This window comes from Erinaceus europaeus, chromosome 2 (genome assembly GCF_950295315.1).
Source record: "Erinaceus europaeus chromosome 2, mEriEur2.1, whole genome shotgun sequence".
In the NCBI taxonomy this organism is placed as follows: Eukaryota; Metazoa; Chordata; class Mammalia; order Eulipotyphla; family Erinaceidae; genus Erinaceus; species Erinaceus europaeus.
In genome coordinates this window covers 132,992,151-133,001,446 of record NC_080163.1, presented here as the reverse complement: position 1 = coordinate 133,001,446, position 9,296 = coordinate 132,992,151, and the positions used below count along the sequence as shown (strand labels likewise).

Here is a 9,296-nt window from a genome sequence, read left to right as displayed (position 1 = left end):
CCTTTTGCTGCCCTTGTTGTTTTATTTATTTATTTATTTATTTATTTATTTATTTATTTATTTATAATGAGAAAGGAGGAGAGAAAGAAAGAGCCAGACATTCTGGTACATGTGCTGCCGGGGATTAAACTCAGGACCTCATGCTTGAGAGTCCAATGCTTTATCCACCATGCCACCTCCGGGACCACCCTGAGAATCTTTTTCCATAACAATTATGCTATCATCTCCACCCTTCCCTTCCAGTGTTGAGGTCATGGGGTGGTATCTGAGGTATTTTCTGGTAGAGGAGGTGTTTGTGGCAGTTGCCAACACTGACTCCAGTGGCTGCCGTATCTCTTATCATTCTTGCTTTCTTGGCCCATAGGTGGGCTTTGAGCATTGAAATCTTGTCCTGGCCCCAGATCTAATCACCTACGTTGACAGACAGCTAGGTTTGGAAAAATCCGTGGGGAGGTTTGATGTGTACTTGCCTGTGCAGAATCTGCCAGACTTCATATCCTCTTCAGCACGGCAGACTGGTCCTGGTACCAGGGTCATTTATCCTGAGCACAGCAGGGCTCTTAACTTTAACAAATGAATGCCGGGGATACAAAAAAACACAATCACAAATGAAAGGAAGACCTACGCCCTGGTTTGCCCTGTCCTGGGATGCTAGAGATCAACAGGGCCAGTTTTTACTTCGGGCTGCCAGCTCCATGCATGAATGAGTCCATCTTGGTCTCGGGATTCCTAGTTGCAGCTTGCCGTTCTTCCTCCAGAGCGGCAGGGGGCGGGCCAGTGCCGCCCGCCGCTATCCCGACAGCCCTCGCGCGGGCGCGCGGCTTTAAGCGGGCGGAAGAGCGGGCCAGGCGGACGGGCGGAAGCGTCTCTCACGCCGGGCCGCCATGCCGGGGGACCACCGCCGCATCCGCGGGCCGGAAGAGTCGCAGCCGCCGCAACTGTACGCGACCGAAGAGGAGGAGGGGCCGGCTGATCGCGACCCCACGCGACTGCGACCCGTGTTCGCGCGCGCGGGGCTGCTGAGCCAGGCTAAGGGCTCGGCCTACCTGGAGGCGGGCGGCACCAAGGTGCTGTGCGCGGTATCGGGCCCGCGCCAGGCCGAGGGCAGTGATCGCGGCAGCGGCCCGGCCGGAGCGGGCGGCGAAGCCCCAGCGGCGCTGCGCGGCCGGCTGCTCTGCGAGTTCCGCCGCGCGCCCTTCTCCGGCCGCCGACGCCGCGCCCCGCAGGGCGGCTGCGAGGAGCGCGAGCTGGCGCTGGCGCTGCAGGAGGCGCTCGAGCCGGCCGTGCGCCTGGGCCGCTACCCGCGCGCGCAGCTCGAAGTGTCGGCGCTGCTGCTGGAGGACGGCGGCTCGGCCCTGGCCGCCGCGCTCACGGCCGCCTCGCTCGCTCTGGCCGACGCGGGCGTGGAGATGTACGACCTGGTGGTGGGTTGCGGCCTGAGCCGCGCGCCGGGACCCGCGCCCGCCTGGCTGCTGGACCCCACGCGGCTGGAGGAGGAGCGCGCCGCCGCCGGCCTGACCGTGGCGCTCATGCCAGTGCTTAACCAGGTGGCCGGGCTGCTGGGCAGCGGGGAGGGAGGCCCGACCGAGAGCTGGGCCGAGGCCGTGCGCCTGGGCCTTGAGGGCTGCCAGCGCATCTACCCGGTCCTGCAGCAGTGCCTGGTGCGCGCCGCTCGCCAGAGGGCCGCCGCCGCGCCGCCCTGAACCGCGGGCTTGAGGAACAACCGGCTGCCCCACCCGCACCTCACCCCCCGGAAGGATCCTCACAGTCAACTTCCAGGCCCCCCGCCCCCCCCCCCCCCCCAAGCTGAGAAGCCAGCTCGGGAGATGTGGGGAGGTGCGCGCAGAACTGGCGCTCGGACAGCAGTACTGGAACTCTTGTCTCCACACTTCCCCCCCATCCCCCGTTGTGCAATCCAAGGATATTTTCTACTTGAGCTGCCTCCCAGTGAAGTTGGAAAGGACTTCAGTTGGACTTAGCTGGAAAATGGAGCCTGGAGTTAGGACTTTGTAAGGGATGGACTCTGCAGGCCAGTCGGACTCAGTTCTAGATAACTGGACTACTTTTGAGAGAATGAAGAGGGCTGCGCCTTCTCACTTATATCTGAGTTAAAACAACAGCCCTTTTATATCTCTGAGAACCTTCTGTGTCTTCTGTTTTTGTACAGGGTTTAAAAGAGCAAAACTCTTCCGAACTAGCTGCCCGGTGCTTAGGCAGAGTTGATGGAGGAAAATGTGCTTGGATGGAAAAGCTGCCCCATAAGTACCAGAGTCAGGGCCACTGCTGAGTCGTGACAAGAGTGGAGAAGGGTTGCATGAACCCAGGACCATTCTGAGCACCCCTGGCCCCTTGTTTAGTGTCAGGCAAGATCACAGCTCAGAGTTGAGTAGCTGGAAAGGGTCATGTTCTTAGTGGAAGCCAGAGTCTACTGCTGGCTTAATAGCTGATGTTCCTTGCTTAGATTTGACTCTCGGAGAGAGGCAGGTGAACTAATAAAAGTGAAAACTTTGCATGTTGGGAAAGTAGACACAGCCTGACAATTCTGTAGAGAACAGCCAGCATATTTGACATATTTAGCCACAAGGGTATCTCCCCTTCCTGTGGCTCCTGAGCCCTGCAGGTTGTGCTCTGGTCTGGATTAAAAGAAGGTAGGATGATGACCTGGCACCCTCTCTGCCCTCAAACCTGTGTTTCATGGGCCTGCCCAGCTAGGAAGAGCTGACCTTGAGCAGCCCAAGGATCAGAATGAGACTTGGAGATTTGTAGGTATGTGTGTGTGTTTTCCCCAGAACAGGTATTGAAATACATAACATCACATCAATCACAAGATGAGAACAAGACAAAATGAAATGCCTATTATTTATTTTCCCTTTTGTTGCCCTTGTTTAACATTGTTGTGGTTATTGATGTTGTTGTTGGATAGGACAGAGAGAAATGGAGAGAGGAGGGGAAGACAGAGGGAGAGAGAAAGACAGACACCTGCAGACCTGCTTCACCACTACAGGTGGGGAGCCAGGGCCTGGAACCAGGATCCTTAAGCCTGTCCTTGCGCTATGCTCCATGTGTGCTTAACCTGCTGTACCATCGCCCGACTCCTAAAATGCCTATTTTGAACCTTTTTTATATACTTATTTATTCCCTTTTATTGCCCTTGTTTTATTGTTGCTGTTATTGATGTCGTCATTGTTGGATAGGACAGAAAGAAATGGAGAGAGGAGGGGAAGACGGGGAGAGAAAGACACCTGCAGACCTGCTTCACCACCTGTGAAGTGACTCCTCTGCAGGTGGGGAGCTGGGGGCTTGAACCTGGATCCTTATGCCGGTCCTTGCGCTTCGTGCCGCGTGCGCTCAACCTGCTGAGCTACCGCCTGTCTCCCAAAACGCCTATTTTGATAGATGCTTTTGTAGTCTGGGCGGGGAGCCTAGAAACAAAAGAGGTTATAAGGAGCACATACCAAGAACTTTATGATTCAGTTTTGGAATGGAAAGGGACTGTAGGTACATGGGTGTTTTCCTGTGCTTCCACCACAACTGTAGAAAGAGCCACATTTAATATATCAAGACATGACTGCTGCCTCCTCAGGAGGGGGTAACAGCTGGCACTTAACTCCAGTCTGCATTGGCATATGATGTTCCCAGGAAAAGTAGTTGTCTAGCTACACCTTGCAAGATGGCCTTAAGGTTATGAAGATGATAAATTGATGCTGGGTAGTCAGCAGTCTCCTACTAGCCCCCAACTATTTGGGAACAGCCTCCAAAAGCTTTAGACACCACAGGGAGACTTCTGCTCCTGCCCTGGAAAGGTGCTTCCAGGAGACCTAACAACCACATAAGGCAAGGGAGTGAGCCTCCTAGGAAGGTACTGTAGCTAATGTACTCGGAAGTATCAGCTTCCTACTGATTATTTTTCTCAGCATGTCATTTTTTACCTGTAGAAAATATATGGTAAAATCTGTTGATGTCTTCAGGCAGCTTTGACAGCAGCCTTTCAAAGCAAACAGCTCAGTGCTAGTCTAGATTTTTCCTGAGACCCCAGAACTAGGCAAAATAATGTTATTTCTCCGTCTGACTTAGTCTTCCCACTGCAGGTGTTACTGCAGTAGTGAGGACCCAGCTTACTTAGGAGCAGAGCTGAGAGTTGGGGGGGGGGGGGACTCATCACTGCCAACCTCCAGCAGTCCTGCTCTTGTTGAGATAACTGAAAGAGTAGTGGGTGCTTGGTTGGTCTTTAGATACTACCAGTTGGGGCAGGAGAGTTTTGTTTGCTAGGGTAGAAATCCTTCCAGTTCCTACCCAGAGGGTATTAGCTAGGTATGAATATTTATCTAGGGAGATCAATGTGCCATGGTTTTCCTGTGTCACATGGTACAATGCAGGCAGCCCCTGCAGCCAGGGTCAGGAAAAGGGCAGAAAATTTGGGGTTTAATAAGTTTACCAGCTGGTTCTCAGACACAGGGTGTGGAGTCGTGCCATATCAGTGACATTCTACAGTACTCAGAATCCCACTCCCTCCTAAAGATATTTTAGCCTAGAATTCCAAGTTGGTCATCTGGGCATTTCCTGTAATGGGAACCATGCCTGCCTCCAACGCACTGGGCTAGCTGCTACACAAACCTGAGTTCCTCCCTTGCTCACAAAAACCACAGGTCCTATTCTCTCTGTCCTCTGGGCAAATTGATAGGGATAGCTGGGCTGATTAACTGTCCTGTCCTTAAAGGTGTATGAAGACCAAAGGACCCCCCCCATTCATCTACAGAATATCTGTCAAGATCTGGGGGAACCACATGTGCATGGGGATCATAAAAATAAAACCAGGTTCAGTTTCTCACACTACCATGAGCTAGAGCTGAGCAGTGCTCTGATAAAAATAAAACGGGCCAGGTGGTGGTATACCCTTTTAAATGCACACATGCAAGGATCTGGGTTCAAGCCCCTGTAGGGGGGGGAAGCTTCACGAGTGGTAAAGCAGGGCTGCAGGTGTCTCTTCCCCCACTCCACCTTTCCCTTCTCTCGATTTCTCTTTATCCAAGAAATAAAATTTATTTTTAAATACTCCTTTATGTTGCCCTTGTTTTATTATTGATGTTGTTGTTGGATATGACAGAAATGGAGAGAGGAGAGGAAGACAGAGAGGGAGAGAGAGACACCTGCTGACCTGTTTGACCACTTGTGAAGCGACTCCCCTGCAGGTTGGGGGGGGGGGGGCTCCATCCTTATGCCTTGTGCTTTGCGCCACCTGTGCTTAACCCACTGCGCTACTGCCCGGCTCCCATAAAATATCTTTTTTAAATTAAAAAGCATTAAACCTAGAGGCAGCCACAAAGATGCTTAAGTCAGAAACAACTGGAAGGAGTGGGATAGGTAAGGAAATTTAAGGAAGGGCCCTGGGTACCCCAGAACCTTCCTGTGTGTGTGGACCAAGAGAACTTGCAGGGATCTGTGTTGTGTGGCCTGACCTGGAAGCCCAGCCCTCTTTTGGCCCATGTGCTCCAGTCTCTGCATCAGGCTGTTCACCTGGATTTTGATCTGGTTCAACTCTGCCATCATGGAGTCCAGCTCCCGAGTATGAACAGTTGAGATGGGACAGAATGGGTGTCCAGCTGGACTCAGGGCTTCTAAGCTGCAGGTAAAGGCTGTGCCTTCTCACTCAGGTTTTAGCTGCCCTGGAGGCAGGCGGCTATTCTTGGGAATCTTGTGTGGAGTTAGACTGCTCTTGACCCCCATGCACATGTGGTTCCTTCAGATCTTGACAGACACTCTGTAGATGAATGGGGGGATCCTTTGGTCTTCATACACCTTTAAGGATAGGACAGAGTTAATCAGCCCAGCCATCCCTATCAATTTGCCCAGAGGACAGAGGGAATAGGACCTGCTCATAGTTTGCTGCTCATAGTTTGAGCAGCTCATAGTTTGCTGCTGAAGAGAAAACTGAAGGGGCAGTATCCAGTGCCAGAATTCCTTTCCAGCCCCCACTCCCCCCCCCTTTTTTTTTTAACTTGGGTGAACTGAGGTTGCAGATGTTTGTAGAATCCTGGATTCTCCACTTTAAGAACTTGCCAAAGTCACTTTTGGAGACCATAGCGAGCCAGCTTCCCCCAGCTGGCCTCTGATAAGGGGCATCATCCCTAGGGCTCCAGGTGTCAGGAAACTTTCTGGTCAGTCACAACAATGCCTTCCAAATGCTACTACTCTCCCTGGCCTAGCCACTGTTAATGTTCTGGATCGTAGTTTGGCAAAGGGTGAAAAGGAAGTTAAGTCAACACCCAAAGCCACGGTGGGGGTGTGAGAGCCTTTAATCCTTGTGGAAAATCGCCAGGATGCAAGGCTTGGTACTGGCAAGGCCAGCCAGCCAGCCAGGGTTAGGACAGTATGGTGGCCAGGCCTCTTCCCCTTTGCTCCAGCCAGGGAAAGAATATCCTGCAAAGTCACCCGTTCTCATTGCCCAAACTTCACGCATCTTCTCTTGCACCATATATGGAACTGGTGTCCCCGTGGGATGGGGACTGTTTCAGAGCGGTGACTGGGCAGTAAGTCATTGTGGGGACCCAGCTGGCTGAAGCCTCATGTGCAGACATGAAGGCGCATAGTGGAGGACAGGTGGTGGCGCACTTGCTTAAGCGCACACATTACTTGGGACAGAGCTTCTGGTCTCCACTTGCAAGGGGAAAGCGCCACAAGTGGTGAAGCAGTGTTGTGAATGCCTCCTTTTTACGCCCTCTCTACTTCCCCGTCCCCCTCTCAGTTTTTCTTTGTCTTAAAAACAAACAAACAAACAAAAAAAAACAGTCGGGCGGTAGCGCAGCGGGTTAAGCGCACGTGTCGCCAAGCGCAAGGATCGGGGTAAGAGTCCCGGTTCGAGCCCCCGGGGGCTCCCGACCTGCAAGGGAGTCACTTCACAGTCGACTCTGTCTTCCCCTCCTCTCTTCAGTTCTCTCTGTCCTATCCAATGATGACAACAATAATAACTACAACAATAAATAAATAAAAAGACAAGGGCAACAAAAGGAAAAAAAGACAAATATTAAAAAATTTAAAAAGAAGACCCATAGTGAATTGAGGAATCAGGGAGACAATGGAAAGTCAAGTTTCAAAACAACTTTCTTAAAAAAGAAAAAAAATTTTTTTTTTCTTGTCTAGGCGCACACGCCTCCACCACGGTTCCTTGGCTCTAAATGAGGGGGCGAGGCCGATGGCGATCTGGGCCCGGATGGAGGACATGGGGGGCGGCCGGTTGTCCCTAAGGCAAAGGTCTCCGCTTTCTGGCGTCGGAGGTCTGGGTGGTCGGTGGGAACCGCAGCGATGCTAGTTCGGCTAGTGGGAGGCGGACGCTGGGAGAAAGGGAGCGCAGGGAAGGTGGGACCCGACCCCCAGCTCCGCCGGGGTCCCGGGAACAGGCCTGGAGGGCGGGACAGAACGCAAGTCTTAGTCTCAGATGAGCATGGCCGCGCAAGTGAATTTCTCCGTTATTGGGTCCCTCGGGCTAGGCGGTCCCCTTTCCCCCTACGCCTCCACTCAGTTCCTGTCCGCCAACTACACTGGGGTCTGGGAAGAGATTGGTCCCCGCGCCAGGACTTGTTAATAACCATCTAAGGAGCTGAGGAGGAGCTTCTTCCGTCAAGGCATTGGTGGTTCAGTGGTAGAATTCTCGCCTGCCACGCGGGAGGCCCGGGTTCGATTCCCGGCCAATGCATTGATGACTTTTCTTTTCTCCCTTTCCTTAAAAAAATCATCTTTTCAGTCAGAATTCATCTGTTTTTTTTTTTTTTTTTTTAGTCAGAAATGAGCTGTGTAAAGAAATGGGATTTTTTTCCTTTCCTCCAGGGTTATTGCTGGGCTCGGTGACTGCACCATGAATCCACCGCTCCTGGAGGCCATTCCCCCCCCAACCCCCTTTTTGTTGCCCTTGTTGTTGTAGCCTCGTTGTGGTTAAGAAATGGGATTTTAATGACCGGGTCGGCACAGAGCTGGACTGAGACTTGAGCCCGTGATGTCAATGCGCATGCGCCGCCTCCACTGGCTGCAGCCAAGGGTGCCCTCCGGCCGAGGCTGGGGTTGGTACTCCCGGGTGAGACCGAACACCGCCAAAAACCTGCAGCCGCCAGAGAAAGCGGGGAGCAGAGCACGGTCACCGCGAGTGCCGGGTCCAAGGGACCAAGAGATTCCTGAGGCTCCCTCCACCTTAGACCTGTGGAAATGGCACGTTGTCTGGTGGAGCTTAGCGAGCTCCTGTCTGAAAATGTTGAAAGGTTTCTTAAAACTTTTTTTTTTCTAATTTTTTTTTTTTATTTAAGAAAGGATTAATTAACAAAACCATAGGGTAGGAGGGGTACAATTCCACACAATTCCCACCACCCAATCTCCATATCCCACCCCCTCCCCAGTAGCTTTCCCATTCTCCATCCCTCTGGGAGCATGGACCCAGGGTCGTTGAGGGTTGCAGAAGGTAGAAGGTCTGGCTTCTGTAATTGCTTCCCCGCTGAACATGGGCGTTGACTGGTCGGTCCATACTCCCAGTCTGCCTCTCTCTCTCCCTAGTAAGGTGTGTCTCTGGGGAAGCTGAGCTCCAGGACACATTGGTGGGGTCTTCAATCCAGGGAAGCCTGGCCGGCATCCTGATGACACCTGGAACCTGGTGGCTGAAAAGAGAGTTAACATACAAAGCCAAACAAGTTGTCGAGCAATCATGGACCCAAAGCTTGGAATAGTGGAGAGGAAGTGTTAGGGAGGGTACTCACTGCAAACTCTAGTGTACTTCTGCTTTCTTACTTTGGTGCCATACTCCAAACTCAGTCAATTTCTGCTTTGCGTTTCTACTTTTTTTTTTTTTTACATGCATAACATTCCCCAGAATGTTGAAAGGTTTCTTAAAACTTTTTTTTTTTTTTTTTAACCAGAGCACTGCTCAACTTTGGCTGGTGGTGGTGTGGAGGATTGAACCTGGGACCTTGGAGCCTCAAGCATGAGAGTCTGTTTTCATAAATATTATTCTGTCTCTCCCGACCTTCTTGAAACTTTCTTTGGCTTCACTCAGAAAGTTTCTCATTTGCTTCTACCCCCGAATCTACACACAGGAAAAGCCTTCAAGCACCCCACAGGTGAGGGTCCTCTGGGAAGCTCCAGAAAGCTTGGAGGGCGGTGGGGGGAACCTCTCCTCTGCTGACAGGGTGGTGACTGAGTAGCTTGAGCTGGAAGAGACCTCGAAGGGAGCTTGAAGAGGGGCCCACGCTGGGTGGGCTCCCTAAGTTTGCAGGCAGACCTGCTGCCAGGGAGAAGGGACATCCCACGACCACTGAGCT

General features: G+C 52.3%; 1 protein-coding gene and 1 non-coding gene across 2 annotated transcripts; both read left to right on the top strand.

Annotated features, from left to right (window-relative positions):
- Positions 1 to 826: 826 nt before the first annotated feature.
- Positions 827 to 2,525, top strand: EXOSC6 (exosome component 6). The gene has a single exon (XM_007526673.3). The coding sequence runs from the start codon at positions 885 to 887 to the stop codon at positions 1,701 to 1,703; it is 819 nt and encodes a 272-aa protein (XP_007526735.1). The 5' UTR covers positions 827 to 884; the 3' UTR covers positions 1,704 to 2,525.
- A 5,094-nt stretch (positions 2,526 to 7,619) lies between these two features.
- On the top strand, positions 7,620 to 7,690 carry TRNAG-GCC (transfer RNA glycine (anticodon GCC)). The gene has a single exon. It is a non-coding gene; the product is annotated as a tRNA-Gly (tRNA).
- Positions 7,691 to 9,296: the final 1,606 nt, after the last annotated feature.